This window comes from Aspergillus thermomutatus, assembly GCF_002237265.1.
Source record: "Aspergillus thermomutatus strain HMR AF 39 chromosome Unknown NODE_91, whole genome shotgun sequence".
Taxonomy (NCBI): Eukaryota; Fungi; Ascomycota; class Eurotiomycetes; order Eurotiales; family Aspergillaceae; genus Aspergillus; species Aspergillus thermomutatus.
The window spans coordinates 18,096-40,883 of NW_020798140.1; the positions used below are offsets into that span (position 1 = coordinate 18,096).

General features: G+C 50.5%; 10 protein-coding genes across 10 annotated transcripts; 4 read left to right on the forward strand and 6 right to left on the reverse strand.

Moving 5' to 3' along the window:
• Positions 1-1,031: 1,031 nt before the first annotated feature.
• Positions 1,032-1,835, reverse strand: CDV56_102918 (2-deoxyribose-5-phosphate aldolase; the record flags this gene model as incomplete). The annotated part of the gene is made up of 1 exon (XM_026756537.1): positions 1,032-1,835. One exon carries the CDS (start codon positions 1,833-1,835, stop codon positions 1,032-1,034), a length of 804 nt encoding a protein of 267 aa, XP_026614542.1.
• Positions 1,836-3,277: 1,442 nt separating this feature from the next.
• Positions 3,278-5,029, reverse strand: CDV56_103175 (putative siroheme synthase; the record flags this gene model as incomplete). The annotated part of the gene is made up of 2 exons (XM_026756794.1): positions 3,278-4,647; positions 4,705-5,029. The coding sequence occupies 2 exons, from the start codon at positions 5,027-5,029 to the stop codon at positions 3,278-3,280; spliced, it is 1,695 nt and encodes a 564-aa protein (XP_026614543.1).
• A 1,059-nt stretch (positions 5,030-6,088) lies between these two features.
• CDV56_103469 (proteasome regulatory particle lid subunit RPN5) lies at positions 6,089-7,797 on the forward strand (the record flags this gene model as incomplete). The annotated part of the gene is made up of 5 exons (XM_026757088.1): positions 6,089-6,175; positions 6,228-6,284; positions 6,353-6,589; positions 6,651-7,139; positions 7,195-7,797. 5 exons carry the CDS (start codon positions 6,089-6,091, stop codon positions 7,795-7,797), a joined length of 1,473 nt encoding a protein of 490 aa, XP_026614544.1.
• A 290-nt stretch (positions 7,798-8,087) lies between these two features.
• CDV56_103686 (alpha/beta hydrolase) lies at positions 8,088-8,954 on the reverse strand (the record flags this gene model as incomplete). The annotated part of the gene is made up of 1 exon (XM_026757305.1): positions 8,088-8,954. The coding sequence occupies one exon, from the start codon at positions 8,952-8,954 to the stop codon at positions 8,088-8,090; it is 867 nt and encodes a 288-aa protein (XP_026614545.1).
• Positions 8,955-9,297: 343 nt separating this feature from the next.
• CDV56_103822 (uncharacterized protein) lies at positions 9,298-9,754 on the forward strand (the record flags this gene model as incomplete). The annotated part of the gene is made up of 2 exons (XM_026757441.1): positions 9,298-9,362; positions 9,454-9,754. 2 exons carry the CDS (start codon positions 9,298-9,300, stop codon positions 9,752-9,754), a joined length of 366 nt encoding a protein of 121 aa, XP_026614546.1.
• Positions 9,755-11,086: 1,332 nt separating this feature from the next.
• On the reverse strand, positions 11,087-13,995 carry CDV56_103988 (aminoalcoholphosphotransferase; the record flags this gene model as incomplete). Its single annotated transcript, XM_026757607.1, has 12 exons — positions 11,087-11,269; positions 11,349-11,411; positions 11,509-11,546; positions 11,597-11,726; positions 11,786-11,906; positions 12,383-12,492; positions 12,542-13,212; positions 13,267-13,362; positions 13,425-13,471; positions 13,538-13,695; positions 13,765-13,774; positions 13,856-13,995. 12 exons carry the CDS (start codon positions 13,993-13,995, stop codon positions 11,087-11,089), a joined length of 1,767 nt encoding a protein of 588 aa, XP_026614547.1.
• A 1,298-nt stretch (positions 13,996-15,293) lies between these two features.
• On the reverse strand, positions 15,294-16,551 carry CDV56_104411 (NIPSNAP family protein; the record flags this gene model as incomplete). Its single annotated transcript, XM_026758030.1, has 2 exons — positions 15,294-15,778; positions 15,879-16,551. The coding sequence occupies 2 exons, from the start codon at positions 16,549-16,551 to the stop codon at positions 15,294-15,296; spliced, it is 1,158 nt and encodes a 385-aa protein (XP_026614548.1).
• A 1,442-nt stretch (positions 16,552-17,993) lies between these two features.
• CDV56_104655 (pyridoxamine 5'-phosphate oxidase family protein) lies at positions 17,994-18,796 on the forward strand (the record flags this gene model as incomplete). The annotated part of the gene is made up of 2 exons (XM_026758274.1): positions 17,994-18,110; positions 18,182-18,796. 2 exons carry the CDS (start codon positions 17,994-17,996, stop codon positions 18,794-18,796), a joined length of 732 nt encoding a protein of 243 aa, XP_026614549.1.
• Positions 18,797-19,313: 517 nt separating this feature from the next.
• Positions 19,314-20,234, forward strand: CDV56_104757 (lipoyl(octanoyl) transferase LIP2; the record flags this gene model as incomplete). The annotated part of the gene is made up of 1 exon (XM_026758376.1): positions 19,314-20,234. The coding sequence occupies one exon, from the start codon at positions 19,314-19,316 to the stop codon at positions 20,232-20,234; it is 921 nt and encodes a 306-aa protein (XP_026614550.1).
• A 584-nt stretch (positions 20,235-20,818) lies between these two features.
• Positions 20,819-21,853, reverse strand: rho3 (Rho family GTPase RHO3; the record flags this gene model as incomplete). The annotated part of the gene is made up of 5 exons (XM_026758510.1): positions 20,819-20,937; positions 20,998-21,199; positions 21,272-21,418; positions 21,535-21,618; positions 21,683-21,853. 5 exons carry the CDS (start codon positions 21,851-21,853, stop codon positions 20,819-20,821), a joined length of 723 nt encoding a protein of 240 aa, XP_026614551.1.
• Positions 21,854-22,788: the final 935 nt, after the last annotated feature.

A 22,788-nucleotide genomic window follows, 5' to 3' on the forward strand; every position in this document is an offset into this window, starting at 1 on the left:
CGATCATCAATCAGGAATGCTTGGCTGACGGCGAGCCCGTTTCATCGGGAAAGACTTCAGAGCCACATTTCGGTGATTCAATCTGAAACGAAGAAGGGTCAGTGATAGAGTATGATCGGATACGGGAGTGGGATAGTAAACCTCATCGACCTTCCGCCCTCCTAACCGAAAGAATGATTGAAGCGGAAGGATTTCTTCGGAGCCTCATTAGCGCGAAGATGATATATCCGATCTGGTCAGCAGTCCGGTCTGCAGATTGGGATGCATACTCAGGTTCTTGCGCAGGTAGGGCAGGGTCTCCAAGTACGATGATATGCAGGTCTGCCAGCAAGTGAAAAGGGTGAAAAAGCACTGAGTATCACAGCGTTGTTCAAAGACTGATTCTGAGAAATGCGAAGGAGGAAATATCTTCGATATTAACACTATGCTTCTCATTCGATGTATGATTTCACCCTCTCTTCGGTGCATAGGCAGCAGATGGTCTTGAAGTAAGAGGACGTCGTGGCTGCCACAGCAAACGGCGAGGTTAAAATCATGCAAGGTCTTCCGTCTTTGTAGGTTGTCACTCCCTGCGAGTCGTGAACTCGATGTATGCTGAATAACTGCTGATTACTGCTTGCCTAGCAAGTGGTAAGTGACTTCTGTACCTTGAAGTTCGTCTATCGTATTCTGCCACTACGTGCTCGACAGGAGGAGCAGAGTTGGGAGCAAAGCCTTTGGAAGGAGGGATTCAAAGGGAGTTGGGTATGGTCATAGTCAATAATTGCAGATCTTTTTTGTCCTCCTTCTATCAAGTGTCCGTTCGTGAGGAGAACAAATTGACGGCCGATGGCTGTTTTGTTGATGACATGCTCCACTAGCTATCCACCCGAACGGCAACGTATGGATATGCATCCCTACGCTGTGCTTTACAGTCACTAGTAAGGTGCAAATGTGTTTAGACGTTTGACCGTTACTATTCTTCTGAGGAGGCTCTGTCTCAAGGGCAAGCAATATCTTACCTCCGTTGAGGCTCGCTACCGATCACCGTACTAGTAAGATGTGGGTGTGCTTCCCTCCTGTTGCGTCTCCTTTCCTGCCAGCTGATTCATAATATTCACCCCTGAACTCGTTCCAATGCGATCCGCGCCCGCTTTCAACATCCTGACACAGTCTTCCGCCGAGCGAACTCCTCCACTGGCTTTCACCTTGGTTCCCTTTCCTACCAGCTCAACGGTAGCCCGCATCAGAGCCACGTCCTCAACATTGGCCCCCGGTCCATTGAATCCCGTACTGGTCTTGACAAAGTCGGCCCCGGCCATACTCGATATGACAGAGCCGGCAATGATCTCGTCCTTGGTCAATTGCGAAGTCTCCAGGATAACTTTCAACTTGACCGGCGACGGCGCCCCTTTCCGCACTTCGAGGACATCGGCGTAGACATCCATGTACTGCCCTTCCTTCAACTTTGGCCAATTGATCACCATGTCTAGCTCACTCGCTCCCAATTCCGCGGCGTCCAGCGCCTCCTTCTCCTTCTCCATGGTGTCCAGCGTGCCTTCAGGGAATCCCACGACGCAGGCCACAGTGCATTCCGGGCTGCTCTGGAGATTTGTGATGGCTCTGCGGACATGTCGCAGGCGAACGCAGACCGCAGCAAAATTGTATTTTGCGGCCTCAGCGCAGAGCTTGTCAATATCCTCATCTGTTGCATCCAAGGACAGCTGGGTGTGGTCGATGTACCGGTTCACGAGGGACGGAAGTGGGGTTTGGTATACGGGATAGACTTCCGGGAGCTGGTCCTTGAGGCTGGAGATCAGAGCACCCCAGTCGGCATTGTTCGTAGGGAGAGCCATGATGCTGGAAATATGCTTCCTGGATGACCTGTAGAAAAATCACACCGTCAACGCTTCCAGTGGGCCGACGCGGTTTTGCGTCCCTCATCAGATGCGGAGAAGCCAGAAAGCGTCACGTGATGTCCATTTTACTGCATCACGATGAGCTATATCGATGCTGATGTGCTCTGCAGTCATTATTCGTCTCAAAAATTACCGCTCGTCGCCTGGGTGCGGATGGAAACTCCGAGCACCTTCCTCTTCAGCAGATATGTCAGAGATAACGAGTCCGCAGCCGTAGTGTCTCCATGCGTAGATCCGGTCTCTATCGAAACGGTCCGATCTTCCATGTATGGACAGGAATTACCCCATATACAGCTCAGCGGAAGATGGTCTTACAATGCACACGAATGGCAGAGGACGCACGCAGAAGATGTCCTTATCCTCACTGATAATGATAAACCAAGTCCCTATGCCATCCACAAGACACGCTGGTTCTCTCAAGGCAACTTAACAAAAGCATCGCTGAATGACAAAACACTCTACCCAACCTCAACGGCAGCTTTTACACTCCGGCCCTCTAATATCGTCCACACGCCCAATCCTGCGAGGGCCGAATCCACCTCCAGGTCCGCCGCCACCACCTCCCCCAGAGCTAGGACCACTGCCTCCCCATCGAGGCCTAGCATTGTGACGGTTCCCTGACCGGGATACGTTGAACTGCGAATTCTGAGCGGCAGTATAGGGATCGAGCTATGAAAGTCCAATGTAAGTAACTAGCGTACACTATGCGGAGTGGACGTTTCGGCGAGATCCTGAGGAATGATGAAGTCGGAGATTATCGACGGAGTCAACATACCGAGAAAAGGCTCACGAAATATAAGCCTAGGAAGAAGTAGACATTTTCGAAGAAGCGAAGGATGCGAACGGAGAGAGGGGGACTGTAGTGGGATGACGTTAGTCCTCTGCCTTTTGCTTTCTGGAACTGGCTATCGTACCTTGAGAGTACCTCCCCGTTCGAGAGATATGTTTTATTGTCCGCTGGCATGTTGCAGTCAGTGCTGCTCTGATGATAGATGGCTGATGAGATGGGTGATGTTGACAAGAGCTGAGTTGGAGGGCCCGTGGAGGCCTAGTGGCGGAACCCGTGACTCCGTATAGATCCCTGTAGATTCCACCCAAATACCTCAATCCATGCTTCTGAAGTTTTTTAACGCAATCCTTCCCGATCGCTTTTACTTTGATATGGAAATCCAAGCGTAGAAAACAACCCAGAATTTACCTTTTTGATCTAAAGCAAAAGCTAAATGAGAAATCAATGGGATCAATTCAGATTGTTGAAACATATCTATATGGGTATCTCTATCTCAAATCGAAGACCTGTTGAAACTAACTCCCCGCCCATGATTGTGATCTCTCATAACTCATGCCCAGAAAAACACCGAATGCAAAAGCTAGCCATATCAAGAGGCCTTCAGCACACTGCCATCCATCATAGACTCATCCAAAACAGGATGCAATTCATCAAAGCCTCGGAATCCCTCCTCAACGATCCATTTTTGACCGCTGGGTTGGTGTAGAACATGACAGCTGGCTCCGACAATGAGCAATCCGGGAGGACGAGACCCTTCAGCTTCAAATGCCAAGCAGACGTGCTCAAGAGTCGAACGAATAACCCGCTGGTCCGTACATGAAGCCCGTTCAACGATGGCGCATGGAGTATTCTTGGGCCAGGCTGTTCGCGCACGGGAGCCGTCATCTGCCACCGGTAGTGTGGTCAGTGATTCCACAAGTGCAGACAGTCTATGCAAGGCCATCAGGAAGACAACCGTCTGAGTCGGTACATAGGTAGGAGGCTCTGGAGCTGCGCCTTTCCTTCCAGTGCCGGTGCAGACTAGAACCTGGTCCGAAACACCACGATGGGTAGCAGGGATATCCGCAAACAATGGGGCACTGAGTGCACTAGTGATTCCGGGAAGAACCAGCGGAGTAAACCCTTCGCCTCGGAAGTACTCAAACTCCTCTCCTCCTCGACCATAGAGATACGGGTCTCCCTGCTTCAGCCGGAGTACGTACCGCCCCTGCCGTAGGGCTTCGATTCCCATTCGCATAAACTCTTCTTGTGCCTGATCCGCGTTCCCGGGGAACTTCCGCGCAATATGGACCTCAGTCCGGCGCGGAATCAAGTCCAAGACCGGAGCAGGCACGAGCTTATCTGCCAATATAATTTCTGCATTCTGAATCGCATGATAAGTTGCGCGAGTGAGCAGATCAGGGTGGCCTGGACCAGAACCAGCCAAGACAATCTTTCCCTTCTTAGATAATAACGCAATCCCATTCAATTCGCTGGCATTTTCTTTACCAGCGCAGTAGGCCTGAAGGATTCTCTCAATATCAGAATCGGTGATAGTGGCGAGTTTGCGTAATGGCCAATACTCGCAAATCTGAGAGAGCCAGCGCATACGCCTTGTTTTGGCGGCCGATTTGTCATGCTCTGTGACTAGATTATTGAAAGTGTGTTTTTGACCTGTTGAATCATCGTCGTCGCCGTCGAAAACGCCATCACAGAGGCCTGCAGCGTAGTCTTCTGCCCAAAGACGCCTTCTTACCGCACCGAGTCTGTCTATGGCGGTCCCAAGATTCGGCGGAAGCGAAGCAGAAATTTCCCTCCTGAGACGAGAAGCAAGCTTGCAGCCACGGCCAGAAGTCGTAATTCCGATGTGCAGAGGGCCATCTGAGTAGGTAGAGAGCAAGCTGAAGGAACAGAGATCCGGTGCGTCAGATACGTTCACCGGAATCCTCAGACGTCGGCAAAGCTTCGAAACGTGGGAACCTGTCGAAGCGTCAACAACCACGAAAGCTACAATATGGCGAATTGATCAATGCGTACTCAACGGGTCACTCCCGCCGAGAGTGACGAACACCATGTCCACAACATGGTCGACTTCTTCCCTCCCAAGGGTGGTTAAATCATCGTCTTGAAATGCTCTGCGTATCCATTGCGCTGAGCCATCTTCGAACCGCTCGGTCAATGTATAGTGCACATCCACTGTGTCTGGTGCGATGATGATGGGTTTCGCGCCGACTTCTAAACTCTTCGCACAACGGGCTGCTGCTAGAGGGTTCGTCCCAATAATTAAGTGCACCTGATGTTCGGCGTTCATAGCCATCAGCAAAGGCGCGCGAGAGCCATTGTCGCAAGACGCATCCTTCATCGTGACAGGTTGCCACCGCAAGCAATTTCCAATGCGAAGAGCCTTCGTTCTCTTCTATGAGGTAGAAAACGTGAATATGAACGTGGCAGAAGGGTCTAATCTGACTCTTATATCTAGCCCAATCGCCCTACGACCCTTTGCCTTAAGATCAAGGGACGAATCGCTTATTGAATTTCCGCGGAAAAACCAAGCCCAGGATGAAGTTTATTCAAACGCTGGAGATAACAGAGAATCCCCTCAATGACTGTCACAGATGACAGGTCCGATAAGCTTATCAAGAGGATTATAGAACAGAAATTCAAAAAGAATCTGTCCAGTGCAACAAGAAAAACAATGACTCTTTAAACGTTTCTTTGTGCTGGTTTGTAGAGCCCAAAATAGTTAATGCGATATTGCGTGATCGTACCTTTCGCTTATCTAAGCCTCTCAGCATTGTTACCAGGAACAGATGGAGTAGATTGATAAGGGAATCATATTAACAATAATAATTGACCCAGTTGAAGGAATTGACAAAAGACTTGTGGAGATTTGAATGGCAACCAAAGCAAAAGCCTTCAAGATGCTGGTAGTGATCATAGATCCCCCATCTTAGGTCTTGACTGATTCTTGTCGCCATGTTCCCAAGCATCAGTTGGACATCACATCGTGTGCGCTTCGATAGAAGTCGTCTTCTAAAGAGGTTGAACACTCTAGGAGATGCTGTCGATTTCTCAGGGCTTCCATTGAGAGAATGTCGGACGGTAAAACGACGATGTGCATGAGAAAGGCAGGCTTGTCGACAGGAGCGCGAGAATGTAGATGCAGTTGCCTGTAGTTCGATCGGTCGGTGATGCCATGTCACGTGGTGCAGAGCTTCCGCCAGCTGGAGCTGGTCCGGAGAGCAAGGCGCAGGTACTCTCTGTCAGAGCTTCACGTCCATCTATCTAGAACCTATTTGAAACCTCATCAGCACTTTTCTTCCAGGATTGTTGAAACCTTCGGGATATACAATAACACGACCTCTAATTTTTACGTAGCTGTACGACCGTTTCAAGAAGTGACGTCTCAGCGCTTGTCACCATGTCCGACGGAGGCCTCTTGAAGCCAGAGAAGGACTTCTCGAAGGATGCTGACAAGCTGATCCCAGAGGCAGAGCAGCTAGCAAAGGTTTGTAACATTTACTGTTTGGTGTGATCTAGTACTGATAGTGTCTTTCTAGTCCGATGTTGAAGCTGCCATCGATAAGCTCCTGGTTCTGGAGAAGCAAGCACGACAGGTATGCCATCATACGGGTTTCCTACTTCCACTTCCTGACGACTCTGACTAATCTCACACTCGATGCAGGCTTCTGATCTCGCGACTACATCACGGATTCTCGTCACTATCGTCACAATCTGCAAGGACTCGGGCAACTGGAATCTCCTCAATGACCAAGTGCTCCTGCTCTCCAAGAAACATGCACAACTCAAGCAGGCGACAACGAGGATGGTTCAGACGGTGATGAAGTTTTTGGACGACACACCCAACCTGGAGGTGAAGTTGTCTGTGATTGAGACCCTGCGTACCGTGACCGAAGGCAAGGTAAGTGCTCTATAACAGGCCCGTCGCTCCAGCACGCTTGTCGCTGATACGTTATTTGCAGATTTTCGTCGAAGTGGAGAGGGCTCGTGTAACGCGCATTTTGTCCAACATCAAGAAATCCCAGGGTGACCTCAATGCTGCCGCCGACATCCTTTGCGAACTGCAGGTGGAAACCTTCGGTTCCATGACGAGACGTGAGAAGACAGAGTTTATCCTGGAACAGGTAGCTCTTTGCATAGAACGTGGTGATTGGACACAAGCTGCGATCTTGAGTCGCAAGATCAACAAGCGATACTTCGCCCGCAAGCCAAAGAAGTCGGCAGAGGAAATTGAAAAGCTCAAAAAGGAGGCTGAGGAAAGAGAAAAGACACGCGCTCCCGATGAACCTCCCATGGAAGTCGACGATGATGTGACAGACCTGAAGCTCCGTTATTACGAGCAACAGATCATTCTCGCAAATCATGACTACAAGTATCTGGAAGTTTGCAAGCACTACCGCGAGGTCTTGGACACAGAATCAGTGCAGAACAACCCTGAGCAACTGCGAGCAGTAAGCTGATACCTAACCTGCCTTCTCATGTGAAAACTGACGATAGTCGCCAAAGGTGCTTGCCCGAATCGTCTACTACATTGTCCTGTCTCCATACGACAACGAACAGTCCGATCTGCTGCATCGCATTCAGCAAGATTCCCGACTCTCCTTGGTTCCTGTTGAAGCTCGCCTGGTCAAGCTCTTCACCATCCCAGAGCTGATGCGTTGGCCCATGGTGGCCGAGCAGTTTGGTCCACATCTCTGCAACACGGATGTGTTCAGCGCCCAACCCAGCCAGTCCGCGGAGGATCAGGCACACAAGAGGTGGCAAGATCTCCGCAAGCGCGTTATCGAACACAATGTCCGCGTGGTTGCCAAGTACTACACTCGCATTCAGATGGGCCGTCTGACCGAGCTCCTCGATCTGACCGAGGAAGAGACGGAGAAGTACATCAGCGAGCTGGTGACATCAAAAACCATCTATGCCAAGATTGACCGTCCAGCACGATTGGTCAACTTCGCCAAGCCTCGTGATGCCGATGATGTGCTGAACGAATGGAGCAGCGACATGAAGAGCCTCCTTGGGCTATTGGAGCGCATCGATCATTTGATTACCAAGGAAGAGATGATGGCCAGAATTCTTCCATCCCGCGGAGAGAAGGGCAAGGCTCGTTGAGACGCATCTGGTTGGTGGCGCACATGTGGATAGCGGTCATGATTGGATTGGGTACTAGATATTTTGCAACAGCGTGTAAAATAATCTGATAGTGAACGATCCGCGGATTAATGCGCAACGCAGATTTCCAATTCCTTGTAGCATAGACCTTAGTGCCCCCGGTACTGATCGTCAATTGTCATGTTGTATTCCTCTAAGGCACAATACCTTCTAAGTCTATGGATATCATCTGAATAGTCGAGTCAGATATACACAACGCGGGTGGTACAGGTCAAATGGCGACCCCAAGTCTAAAATGGCAAATCCATATCCCTAACGTCATCTTCTTTCGCATCCGCCTTCGCTTGGTTTCCTTCCAGTTGCTCTCTGATGAACCGCACCGCAGCATCCAAATATGGTCTCTGACTAGGCAAAAAGTGCCCACCAGGGTGCCACACAACCTTCCCCTCCCTTTCCGGATCACCAGCACAGGCATCAACCAGCGCACGACTGCGTTGATCATCAACAACAGCATCTAACGATCCCAGGACATGCAGAATGGGCGTCTGAACAGGCGGATGCTCATAGAACGGCCGATACCGCGGCCCCGGCGACCGAAACCCACTGTAACACAACGCGAACTTCAGAGGCGGATGGCCCGCTTCCTCGAACGACGCGGGAAAGGCAACACCTGCAACAGGCTCCTTGACCTCGAACCCCTCCGAGGCAACCTTGGGATCAGCGAAATGCTCAAAGGCCTCCTTTCTGCCGGGCTCAAGCAGCGACGCAACCATGGCGGCCATCGCGGCACCCTGCGAGAACCCGATCACGCCGTCGAAGGGCCCTTCCTCGCGGAGGACCTTGGCGATGGCATCCAAGCCGCCTTCAAGGCCGACGTAGAGGGGTGGATCGGCGGTGTTTGAGCGGCGGTACCACCCGTATGCTTCGATTTGCTCCTGCTGCTGTTCTGCGGGGGAGCCCTCTGCGGGCGGCTCGTAACCTGGTATGTCGGCGGGGTTGAGGCGGGTGGGACCTGTTGGGTAGATAGCAGAGACCTCGTGGAGGGGGAATGCCTTTGTGATGTGCTTGATGAGGGCGCGGCTTTTGGCGTGGAATAGGGTGCCGGACTGGGTGTAGCCGTGAAGCATGAGGAGTTTGAGGGGTTGACGGGGCGCCATGATGAGGGGGTTATGGCCAGGTTGGCGAGGGTGGAAAATGTCCACAATTAGCGAGAGTTTATGCAGATTTCTCTATAAAATGCCCATCTATGCGAAAGCGAAGCTGAAGCTCTGGCGCCGTGGGAAAATCGATGCGCGATAAGATAAGGCGCGCGGCGACTTTTCCGTTCCTTGATCTATAGAGTAGCTACCCAGCTCTATAAGATCCATCAGATTCGATCATCATCCAAGATCAACAAATCTCATCAACTGCTCACTTGCTAGTTACTAATAGTTTTTCACAAACATCTTCCCACTCATCACAATCACAGTACTGTCCATCTAGGCCGCTACAACAATCAAAATGAGCACCGAACAGCTCGAATTCAACGTCGACCGCATCGATGCCAAAATGGCCGAGCTCCTCGCGTACGTATCTGCCAGCCAAACATCCATCGTCTCAGCCTCACGCCCAGTCTGAATTACCCTTCACTGATATGCCAACTGTGGCAACAAACAGGTCCTTCGAAGCCCACCCGGAAATGCAACCCCCCAACACCCACCCAACCCTCTTCTTCCTCTTCGATTTCGTCCGCAACACCCATCGCGAACTCAAAGACATCAACATGGACGAGTTCCGCGCCGGCGACGCCAACGCCCGCAGCAAGGCCCAGGACGTCCTCGGCCGGAACAACTTCACCAACCTCCTCGTCAACGATACCACGGGTAAACTGGCGCTGATGACGGGCGGCGATCCGAACAACCCCGTGGACTTTGGGGAGGAGATCCGGGCGAAGGCAAAGGCGTTGATTGAGGTTTAGCTTTGATTTCTCCCCTCGTTCTCGTCCGTTCTGAGTGTTCCCACCATTCCTATGGCTATCGCTTCCCAGGCTCTTGTTGGGATTGATAGTGTTGGTAGTCACCGGATGGTGGACGGCCAGGAAGGGATAAGAAGCTGGTTCTTCTGCCCTAGTTCCCCATCTCCATTGTTCTCATCGTAATCTGGGATGAGGAATGGTTCGAAGACATCTCGCACGAAGCTTATACCAGGCTGATTACTGAATAGCCGATACACTCATTAGAGCTATAGTCTAGGAGCAAGACGAACATGAATGAAACTTAGTATTGTCGCATTAGCCTCGCATTGTGAAGTATGGATGCTTTGCGATCCAGCCACAATCGTGACAGCGTGCTCCGTATCCTGCAGTCAGATCAATAGTGTCATGCTAGAGTACTCTGGGGAAGCGCGGACTGAGTGGGGCAATATGGGGCAACCGGGGGTGATAATCGATAAGAAAGACGTGAGAAGGCTCCGTGACAATGACGATATATCCATGGCGAGGTGAGATCTACGATGTGGATAGCAAGTAGCGCAACATGACGTGGATGTGAAAACAAGTGAATTACATGTACAGTTACATGGGCGACACCAGAGGACCGAAACTAGGGCTTGAGAATTCACTACAGCAGTCGAGGCTAACTACAGCTCAGCTACAGAATGAACCGTAACCAACTGCAAGCTCTCCTGCCATGAACACTCGCTCAAGCATCATCCACCAGCAACATCGCCCGGCCTAGCGCTGCACCGGCCACTCCAGAGTCCATCCATTGCCGTCAACGACGATCTGGAAATATAAACGCTCGGTTTCATCCGACATCTGGGTCTCGTCGTGGCCGGCCAGGCTCGCGCAGATGTTGTTCGTTATCGACAAGAGGAGCCCGTCATAGTCCGTGTCGTTTTTCCAGGGTACCCGAGATACAATCCGTGCATGAGAAAAATTGTCGTACAATATCAACAACTGCGTGAGAACAAGTAAAAGAACATAGTTAAGAAGCAACGAGTAGAAGATGTGCAGAAACGGATTGATATAGTGTTGGACCTTGTTCATGTGCCAGATATCCGGAACTCCCCTCCATGTGAATAAAAGCTTAACAGATCGTCAACGCTTTTTGAGTGTGGCAATTAACTGCCCGGTAATGCTTGTTTTTTCGGATCGAACTTTGTAATTTTTTGAGATTTCCCGCAAAGGGGGCGAGGACTCCATCTTCTATCTGCAATCTGCTCTCTCAAAAAAAAATTAATCCATCGTCGAAGAAGAACGCCACATTTCCTAAATCATCGCTCCGGCTTCGGTTGCGTCGTAATGTGACATTTACTTCCTCCGGAAAGAGCAGCCCTCAGTGAGTCTGGCCTTGCCACCGGTGGGCTGGCAAAGGACGGTCGAGCAGCCGGCGCAGACGACGACGGTCTGGGCGTGGGAGAAGACGGTGGTGATGGTGAAGCAGCCGGGGCACTTGACGTCCATGAAGAAGGAACGGGGAGCAGGCACAAGGGTCTATTTGTCGAAGCGGAAAAATTCCCAACATCAGCCATCGAATCCAGGACCTTGGTGGACAAGTATGTCGGTATCATACCTTAAGCTTGTGCTTGCGAGCCTCAGCCTGAGGAGTAGGGTTGAGGAGGTCGACCGCGAGAACCTGTTTGGAAAGAAGAGAACTGTATCAGCCGATGATACTTTGATGTCTTTTCGCGATGAGAAAGAAACGGTCCGGCGACGGCGAGCACACGACGGACAGCAAGCTCCGAGTCTGTGCAGACGACCAGCAGAACCGCTAGGGGATATCTCAAGGGTGGTGCATGAAGCCAAAATGCAAGAACCTACCATCTTGACGAGACAAAAAGTCGATCAGCGAAATGGATTGAAATGCTGCGCTGATGGAGATGGCCTGCTTGAGGGGTGTTGAAGCGAAGAGGTGGTCTCGTGGAGATGGCGAAGTTTGAAGGGGAATTCTCTGACGGCGTCGCCCAGCCGGGCCCGTTTGGGGAGAATAGGGCTCAAACCCTCGCTTACCTTCCTCTTACTGGTAATTTTGGCACGGGCCGCGGGCTCGCCCCATCCCCGGCCAAGCAGTAGCCAATCATACCCTTTGTTATGTCCGTTGAGGTATAGCTTGTATTTACCAGCGCTATTCCTGATCAGGTAGTCATGTCGCCATCATCTGGGCTTCTGGATCTATCCAGATACTTCTGATAGTGCCTCGGAGGGTATTTCGTACATGGCTGCCTTCAGAAATTTGATAAAGAATAGCTCAATCCGAGACAGCATCAAATTCATTAGAAAAAGCTATTGTTGAATGAATCGCTAATCCAAGTTTCGCAGAACATCAAACATGTCATAGGCTGGTTTCCAGACCAGCTATAATTGTAGGTACCAGGTAGACTGTAAGTACCTGAGGTATAGCTCAATCCAAATCGATCTAGAAGAAGAAAAACAGTAACCCGGGCTGAACGGTTCAAGCGTACAATACAATACAGTGCGATAGGGTATTTCTTTCCCACTTGAAAGCTCTTCGCCAAACGACTCTCTATCACGCATTTGCTGTTATATGTGATACTTGCATAGTTGATATGCAGTGGAATGGTTGCAGTGGGCAGTATTTAGCCTCACAGGACTTTCTTGGCTTGCCCGTTAGCAATTGGCCGCTCTTCCACATGAGGATGCTTGATGGTCAAGCACCAAATATCAATGTAATCACATATCGTAGTGATAACATCGTGCTGCGTATTTGTCAGTCTCAGTCCCTGATTTCTGGGCCATGGAACATACCACAAAACTCCCATACACACCAATGGCCAGACCCAGACATACGAAGAGATAGGCGATTTGACCGGGTCCGTTACCAAGAACACTCTGCCAAAGACCAACCAAGGATGCAGCACTGTCCAGCACAGCCAAGGCGAGAGGGGCAATACCGATGATGATATTGAAGAAAGGAAAGCTCGCTTTGATTAGGTGTGCAACGATCATGTTGCCCACAGCGTAGGCGTTGATCAAGCCCACGAACAGCATAAAAGGAACCGTGTAGTGTTCCAAAATGGTAGGTTGCAGGTACAGGTAGACGGGTGCAAGCGTCCACATTGTAACCAGAGGGATCAAACCATAAAGGGGTTTAACCGTGTCCTTTCCACGTTCAGCTTGAACCTTCATGACATGCACAATGCTGGACCCAGTGGCAAAGAAGAGGATGATGGCGCCGTAGATCAGGTACCACTGCGTAAAGGGCATCTCATATATATGAGCGGGAATCATATCCAACTTGGGGACACCGATTGTCTCAAGCATGGGGCGGTGCCAGAAGCTGCCACTGCCCTGGTAGGCAGTGAAAGCGAACACGGTGCACAGAGTCAAGACACCTTCAACAGGACCAGAGATGATTCCCAAAGTCAAAACTTGAGTATAGTATTCATCCCAAGTTTGAACATAGAAGGTCATGGTGGCTGACCCGAATTAGTATTCTGATAAAGTAATTCTAGGAGGAAATCTGGACGTACCTCCGAAGAGACTCAGTATAGTAGCCCAGGTCTGACCAAGGTTCGTCACCCCAGCAAAGATTACCACTCCGAGAGCCGTGTTGCATGCATCAACACCTGTAGGGAAAGAGAATGAACATCGCGCTTTCTCTTCGTCCTTGAGGCTATATTCTACTTACTGTGGTCAAACAGCTCCCCAAGGGGACTGCTTTGTCTGGTTCTCCGCCTGCATGGACAATAGCTCAGTCAATCTAGCCTACTAGCAGATGGGAAGGACGACGGGAGTCCATACGCTTGCATGCCGTCTACTGCATCGAACGTCTGATACAGGAACAACCCAATGGCGCAAGTGGCATAGACCCATGGAGGGCAATCGTGATCTAACGTTGGGTTGTACCATAAGATGGTGATGAAGTTGATTACCACAAATAAGAACCCTGTCAGGGTAATCTACCAATCCTCAGTTTGTCGATCGTCGGTCTGCTAAAGCTCGACCAGCCAGGAGGACTAGAGACTTACGGCATTAGGCCTGAATAGAAAGACGTAGAACACTACAGTTAGCTAGGCCAGGCATCGAAAGACTTGAATCAATGGGGGCGTAGCTACTTACGCCATGCCCATGGGAAAACAGTTGATCACGTATCGGTTATAGAAAGGCTTGAGGACATATCGACTGATCAGCGAGTGATCCACTCCAGCATATCGATAAGTCTTGAGATTGGGCAATTGATGCTGCCGAATGTAAGTCATTTTGTTTGGTCTTGCTCCTGGCACCGCGATATTCTATGGGAAGTATGCTGGGGAAAGACGCTGCTTTGCTTTGTTTTACAACAGGAAAGTAGCCAAGACGGCGGTGAATCCTGAACTTCAAGTACAAAGAAGGTTGAGAGAAAGACAGGAGCCCAAAAATAAAGATCGAAAGTTCAGTGTATATTATAGAAGTAATGCATCGGTGGAAATCCCAGCAAAGTAATGGCGACGAGAAAGGGATATTGAAAAAGGACCGATGGAGCGCTGTGATGTACGTAGGTTGTTGATGTTCCCTTTTAGTACCAAATTTTTCTCTGGTCTGCTTTTTTTTCTGCCGGCGGAAAAACGGCCCTGAGGGCGGCATGCGGGGCCAAAGAAACCCACCGCATGTATTCGAACTTACGGTACTTTACACTTAGATTCCTTGCTTGGAACTTCGATGCATGAAGGCGATCAATTAATCCACGGATATAACATACATGATGGAATGTGATTCATTCATGAGACATTTTTGTTAATGAGCTTGAACCGTGGTCGGTGTTAACCTGCGGAGTAGAAATGCAGTGGCTTTTCTGTATTGGCATGTCACGTGCTTTGTGTGCTTGAACCTGTGACCAACTGGCAAAGTGTCTCGCACGTGCAGCACTCGGTCCTACCGCTATCTAGACACCACCCAGAACTTAAAGAGAGCGCAGGAAGCCAAAGAGTAAAAAGGTGCCTGAGCTCGAGTTGTCGCAGACAGAGAAGAGCGGGGTAAAACTGGGGGAAACTAATTATGATCAGATGCCGCAGCAGCATGGAGTAGATAAGCACAGTTCCGCCGAGTTGGCTACTGAAACACAAATCCTTTGTTGATCCGAGGAAGCACATGCGGGTAGAGGCAAAGCGAAAAGAGAGAGGGGAAAGCCCTCTAGGTAGAACTGCTAAATACAGCTTTGATGAGAATGCTAGGAACATGATAGATACATAACTAAAGCGCCATGGTCTGGTTTATAAGCTAAGTAGATATGGTAGCGGAATACAGTGGAGTGTGTACAGAGCCACAGTGTGCCAGACGCCAGTGTAATCAGACCTGCAAGGCTGGAACTCGTCTCCACAAAGCAGCGGCCCGAGCAACTACCAATGTCTGACAGTCGCACTTTGTCGCCGGTGCTCTTCAATCTCAACCATGGCGCTCAGAATCTTGTGCAGGAACCCAAGCCAGAATGGCTCCGGTCGCTTGGCTATCACGATCTGACAAGTTGACAACCTGGTCTCGTGATTTGCAAACTCTACAAATCTCCAATGCGCGGACCGATTTAGCCAACGGGGCTCCATGGCATGGGAACCAGAATCCGGCTTTGCATGCTTTGGATCAGTGGCACCGTCTTGTGCACGGTCTCTGCCCAACCTTCAATGCCCCAAGACTGCTCGCGACGGATCTTGCGCTCCTCCAAGTTCGCAAACTGCCAAAGGTGGTGAACCGTGTTCAGATCACCGATCTGGACGAACCAAGCACCGACACCCTCCATGACTTCACGACGCGCCCTCAAGCCGCGGCGCCAGTGTGTCTCCCACTCAAGCAAGTTTCCAGGGTGAAGGGTGTAGGACCGAAGCTCAAAGAGACCGCCGAGGCGGCGCGGAGGGGTCGTTGGCCAAAAGGAGAATTCTTGCATCAGGGACGTCTTCTTGCTCTTGATCAGACTCTTCAACTTGCGGTCAAATTCCGGGAACTCGGGGTGTTGAGAAATGTTATGGAGAGAGGCATGGTAGCCCTCGTAACGCTGGTACTCCCAAATGTGGACTGCCGGAAGGCTATGTCAGCAATTGCAACACTCAATAGAGACGGCTACAACGGAAAAGGAGGGCATCGGAGATTCCGGGGGTTCATAGATGGTAAATACCGAATGTGTCATTATCTCCCACTTGCGTGCGCCAGCTTCCAACCAGATTAACCCTGTTTTCTTCGGTGTTGGCCATGCGGGGGTACCACTCGCCGACGAGAGGGACGTATTCATCTACTTTGTCGGGTTTGACCTCATGGAAGACGATCGAATGGACGTATTTGCCACGGGCGAGGACTTGCGAAAACGAACGTTCGATATCCTTGTCGAAATGCTGGCCCTCCTTCGTTCCGTAAATGAGCGAAGACAAGGGGCCACGCTTGGGAGACTGGTTGGCTTCCAACAACTGCTCGTCTCCTACAGAACGGTGGGTGGAAAGTAAGCCCAATGCCTTGCTATCAAGGACGCTGGCGGCATCAACAACAGGGCTAAGTTCACTGCTCGCATTGCTCGCTCGGGGAGCAGTGGGAGCGGTAGCGTACTCACGGAAGCGATCACGAATAACAGGGGAAGCTGGGGTAGAACCAGAAGCATCGACAGACTGACTCTCTTGCTGTTCCTTCTTCTTGCGAGCTGCCTCCAAATTCTCCCGGAACTCCTTCTGACGCGCGTTGAATTCAGCGGCCGAGTCTGCGGTAATGTCACGGATGGAAGGAGCTCGACAGACGGTGGTAGAGGAACTGAAAGGCCGTACGAGCGAAGACACCGGGCGGACAAAACGCGGGGCGAGCATGTTGGGCTGAATGTACAACAAGATGAAAAGGAAGACAGCAAGGACAAAATCAGAGGATGGGCAACTGAGGCACAGTGGAGGAACAGAGCAAGTTTGTATGGTCCGACAGTTGATTTAGTACACTCGGTTGAAGGGACAGTCGAAGGGAGGAAAGGGAAGGATTCACAAGGAGCAGAGACAGGCAAGAGAGACAGACGGCAGTTGTTGAAGAGGGGAAGCACAGAGGACAAGCAGGGATATCTAGTATTTATAAAGCTGACACGCGATGTATTAACAAAACAGCTTCAAAGTCTGGAACTGTACTTCGTAGTGTGCAGGTTGTCGTACAGAGGCAGTTGCTATGTGGCGTCAAGTCAGGTAGCAAGCACAGTGTGATCAGCCAGCAGGTGGAGGAAGAAGCGGAGAAGCAGCTAATCACCCAATCAGACTGGTATGAATTAACCACGGAGTAAAGTAATGAAACTATTTTCAGAAGGCTAATACAGAGTACGAAGAGTGGTTAATTACTGATGCACCAATGGTTTGGTTGTGAAAGGGAATGAATGAGATGGACAAGTGCGTTGATGAAATGGACTGAAGCTGAGTGGAAATTGGAAGAAGCTGGGGAAAGCAGCTTACCTTAGGTTACGTTACCATAGGTCTGTACCTATGTAGGTCTGAAGGATCTAAGGTAAGGTAGTTCACTGCTGGAAGTGCGGGGAAACAAAGCCCAGACAAAGTGCTAAGGTAAGCTCCGTACTTCGGAGCTAGTATGCTGCCTTGGATAAATTGCAAGCAGAGGGTTGTTCTCCTGGGTAAAGAGAGCTACAAGGAACGGAATAAGTAGATAGATGTACCTCTGTATTACTCCGTAGATTGTGGACGGATCAACTGGTTCTGCTTCTCAGTCTCCTACAGAATGTGAGCTAGCTAGCTGAAAAGCCACCATACCTAAGTAACTACTTGATGACGACAGCCGTGTACTTGTGGATCTCCACGTCCAGCATGTCCATCATTGATCGTGATAAATGTTTATCCTGAATAGCTCCATCCCACTCCTTTTACTGGCCTAGATTGGCATGCCAATTTGATTTGCCCCCATCTCAGATGCTCGAGTCAACAGCTTCAGTTCTCATGTTTGGCGCGTCCGTCCGGTGTTTGGTGACGTCGATGGAAAGCCCCCATAGGCTCTCCCATACTGCTCAGTACCAGAGTCTAAGGTAGGTACCTAAGGCAGCCCCATCGATCGGCGATCTGGGTTCGGCCGCAACCAGTCAAAACACCGCCACAGCTTCTTCTCTCTCTTCATTCCCCTCCATCGAGACATCCCACTTGCTGTGTACCGCCTAGATAGGTAGTACAGCGTGATAGCTACTGACCTGGTATTCTTTTTCCCAGTCAGGGAAATATTGAGTGCATCACCTATTGTTTGAATTCGTTACAATCTCTTTCGCTGCAACACAATGACGGATTCTTTAAATCCACCTCTCTCATACGAGGCTTCGGCCACCACCACTCATCCCCTTGTCGGAACCACTCTCCCTCCCGAGGTAATTGCGTGCCTAAAAAACTCCAGATTCGTACGTTGCTACTCTCCATCTCTTGATCATGCGGTCTCTTCGTCAATATTGGCTGACCTGGTTCTGAACAGCTTCATCTTGCAACATGCGATGGCCTTACTCCCCACATCTCTCTCATGTCCTACACCTATCTGCCTTCAACCCCCTTTGATCCATACCCAACGATCATTATGACAACGAATCCTTCGTCACGCAAGACGAACCATCTCATGACCAATCCACGAGTCTCTCTTTTGGTTCATGACTGGGTGTCTCACCGTCCTCCCACCCGCGCCCCCAGTCTTGGTGGGCAGCGCGACGGTTCCCCGCCGCCCGCCGCAACCCGGTCGTCCTTGGCTAGTCTGCTCCTCAATCTGAATACCAGCGCACTCTCCAGCATTTCGACAACGATCGCTGGCACCGCCCGATTTTTGGAACCTGGTTCGGAGGAAGAGGCCTGGTGCAAAGAGAGACATCTGGAGAACAACACTTTCGAGGAAGAGCTGGGTACGTTCGGTCAACAGCAGCAAGCTGCTGGTCAACGGAGACCCAGCCTATCAATTGACAATGACGTACGGGTTGTCACGGTCCGGGTAAGAGAAGGTCGTATTGCAGACTGGAAGGGTGGCGTACGGGATTGGAAACTGGTCTCTGATGGCGAGCGACAAGCCGACGAAACACTCGTCAACGGCGCCGTGACTCCATAGCCTGGGCTATTCAGCTCAGCACCTTGATGAATCGTCCTTACTTTCTTTGAGCAGCCTGCTGGCCTTTTCACAAAATTGGTTATGCGGCACACTGGGGTTTTATGAGCACATGGGCCTTGCATACATACTTTTCTCGATCTATGACCGTTGGAAATCTTTGTCTTCAGCAATTAGGCTTCACAAGCCGTAAGAATGTATTGTAGTCACGAAAGAAGGGAATCAATGTATATCTTTCATCGCAAACACAATTGATAAATCTTGTAATAAGGTATTGAGAAAGGCTGTTTGGTTATCACATGATCTCACGTCACAAGGGATCTTATCAACACCCCGGACACCTCCGACGAAATTCGGTCAAGTCTCCATACGCTTCACTCTGTTCGATCCAATCAATCTCATTGCAACTGACCCAATTCTCGTTCCTACCATTTCACATGATGCATTAATCCAGTCTCAATTGCATCCAAGCTTCGCCTCAACCCAATTGCAAGAACAGCCCACCACCATACCTCCAACCATGAAGCTTGCACACCTTCATTTCCCCGACATCACCTCCTTCACCCGGGTCGCGCATCTCCAGCAAATCCTGACCACCCGTCTCCTCGCATACAAGCGACTGAGCTCTCCAGTAGCCGCAGGTACAGCAGCGATACAGTCCAGCCGATCAGATCCCACACCCCCAGACCCCACCATCATAACCTTCACCCCAAACCCAGTCTACACAACCGGCCGCCGAGACCTCCCACCGTCCAACACCGCCCCCTCCTCGCCATCCGCGCCTCTCTCCCTCCCGCCGTCCCTGGAACCCATCCGCTCCATCCTCACCGCACCACCCAACGGCTCGCCCAGAGCGGAGTACCATCCCACCCTGCGCGGGGGGCAGACGACCTACCACGGGCCCGGGCAGATGGTCGCATACACGATTCTGGATCTGCGACGGCTGGGCCTCACCCCGCGGTGCCATATCCGCGTGCTGGAGAATAGTGTCATCGATGTTCTGCGCGGGTATGGTGTCCAGGGTTTTGTGACCGAGGACCCCGGGGTGTGGGTGCGGCCGCGGCCGGCTACGAACACGGCTGCGGCTATGGCTGTGTCTGCGGGTGGGGACGGGGATGCAGATGGTGTTCTGCCTAAGAAAATCACCGCTGTGGGGGTTCATCTCCGGCGGAATATCAGTAGCTACGGGGTTGGGTTTAATGTGACGGAGGAGCCGATGTGGTATTTTAAGCAGATTGTGCCGTGTGGGCTTGAGGGGCGGGAGGCGACCAGTCTGGAGGGCGAGGGTGTGCCGGGTGTGTCGATCGGGGAGGTTGCGGACAAGTTTGTGGATGCGTTTGTACAGAGGGTGAATGCGGATTTTGCATGTGGGGGGAGTGCAATGGGGGAGAAGATCGAGGGTGTGTACAGTGTCCGGGAAGAGGATCTCCTCCGACAATAGAGAGGGGAAGGCAAAAGCTTCACAGTGACAGCGGTGTATAAGATTTCAATCTGCATAGTAGTGCTGCAATATCCATCCGATAGACTTCGACATAGTCATCACAGTTGGCAAGATACCTAGGTAGTAAAGATACGCGTGTTCTGGAAGAAAATTGGAAGTTGAACTCGTCACCTGCGTTGGTCACTCCAATTGTATGATACCAATCACCAAAAGAAAGGGAATCAAGTAGACAAGCTGCAAGACAACAAAGTGCTCCACAATCCGTACTCGGGTATACCTCTTGATAGTCACGTACCCAAAAGACATTAAGAATAAGAAGAATATAGGTGCTGAAAAGTATATATAGAGAAAAGAAGTTGTCGACGAATGTCACGCTGAAGCGCTGAAGTAGCTAAAGAGTAGCCAACGGGGTAGGAAAAGACCCCAACGGGGTAGGAAAAGACGTAGGGTATCTGTGATCAGCAGCCATAATATGCGACTGATTCGCATGAGTCGACACGAGCCGTTTGATAGTGAGAGAAATCGACAAAGGAATTGCGAATCGGACTGAATGAAGCTGTTCCTCGGCGCATGGAACGGGTTGTTCAAAGGATAATGCACTGCCCCTTGGACCCGCTGGATCCTGCAGGCTTCACATCAAGAGCGACCTTGGCGGCTTCATAAAAGGTCTCCCTGATACCGCGATTCTGAACGGCAGAGCATTCTACCATATCAATCACATATCAGTAGCTGATCGCTGAGTCGTCGTTGAGGAGTCTCTCACCAAGATATTTCACAGCGCCGATTTCTTTTGCTTTTGCTAATCCTTGTTCGAATGTGATAGCGTTCGGGTTGTCGTTCAGCTCATCGTCCTTTCGCAGATCGCATTTGAGTGCCGTGAGGACCAACTTCACGCCCGGGCAATTCTCGCGAATCTCGTCAATCCATTTCGTTGCCACATTTTCGAACGAGTCGGGACTATCGACCTGCACAACAGAAGGGCATGGTCAGGCTTTTGTCTCCAAACTTCTTCCCTTCAGGCGCAGCAGGAGCCTCACGCTGAAACATAGCATTATAACATGAGTATCCTCGTAGGACAGTGCCCGTAATCGATCGAATTCTTCTTGACCGGCTGTATCCCACAGCGACAACTCCATGTGTACGTTGTCGACGAAAATGTCTGGAACGAATGAGTATCTTTCGACCTGCGTTGGGCGAAATAGGATAAATACCGTGGACATAGTTTTCTACCAAGAAGCAACTATTAGCATATACCGATTTTGCATCTGAAAAATGCGCTCACCAAACACAGTCGGCTCACTGTATCAGAGTTCGCATGGGTTAACACTGGGTTGATTTGTACATAACTGGGAAAGGACGAGCTCACTAGACGGTCGGGAAGAATCTATCAGCATGGTTAGCAAATGCTCAATATATCGGTATGAAAAGAAATTGATCGAACTGCTGACCCTCTTGTAAACACATTCAGAGCTGACGTCTTGCCGCAAGCTCCATCTCCTCTGCGGTCCAACATAGTTAGTCAGGCTGCTGTCACCCTGGAAATTAACACGAGCCATATGCAAAACTAACAAGAGCACCATCTTGCGCTGGACAACTTTCTGGCGCCCGCACAGCTCCATTTTGTCACACTGTTTCGAGGATCCCCTGGTGATGTGGAGGGAGGAGTTGGATAAGGGGGGTTTGAATGGGGTAGAGTCCAGTGATGGCAGGACGTATATACCAGATGAAGAGGACAGCGAGAGGGCAAGAATACTAATGAAGGAATGTTGAGGGAGGAATGTCGCCCCTAATAATAATTAAAGGAATACGAATAGATGAAAACGACAACCGGTTGTTAGTTATCTATCTAGTAGTCCACACCATAACTGGTAAGTTTAAGCTTGCCAGGTCCAGAATCGAAGGCGGCGCAAAGTCATGCCTCGTGGGCCGTGCAGTGTCGATGACATCGGATCCTGCTGCAGTGCTGGCAGTCCGCGAATAGGACGATCGCCATCTGCCAAGAGGATTCCATTAGCATTGATCTCGCTTCCCACGATAGATGCCTCGACCATGGCCCTGAACCTGTCTCCACGACGGCAAGGTACAGATAGTTATCCAGGTTCAAATTTCAGTTACTGGCTGTTCATTTTCAGTAGCCGTGTTGATGCTCATGATGAGTGGCTGGTCAATCCGAGCGAAGCAAGAACCGTGGTTCTTGTACCAACGACTCAGACATGGCAGCACAAGAATCGAACAAGAATCGAGCGCATGATCTGTTTAACGTAGTTGAGATATGCGTAAACTGCCCAAGACTCCAAGTATTTGCATCATCTAAGACATTGGCATGGCAGAGCTCCGAAGGCTCACTCCACTGTATGATCCACTTCTGGATCTCTAAACTCAGTAGAGTCAGCGCTGGAAGCTGGAGCTTAGAGATAGCTAGCTTCCGGAGCTTGTTATTCCTCCCATTCGCATTGAGGTAGAGAGGTAAATTGAGGAATTCATAGACAGTGTGAGCATGGACTATGTATGTATGCGTTTCATTCGAGGCGTTTGAGATGACTTGTGCCACAGG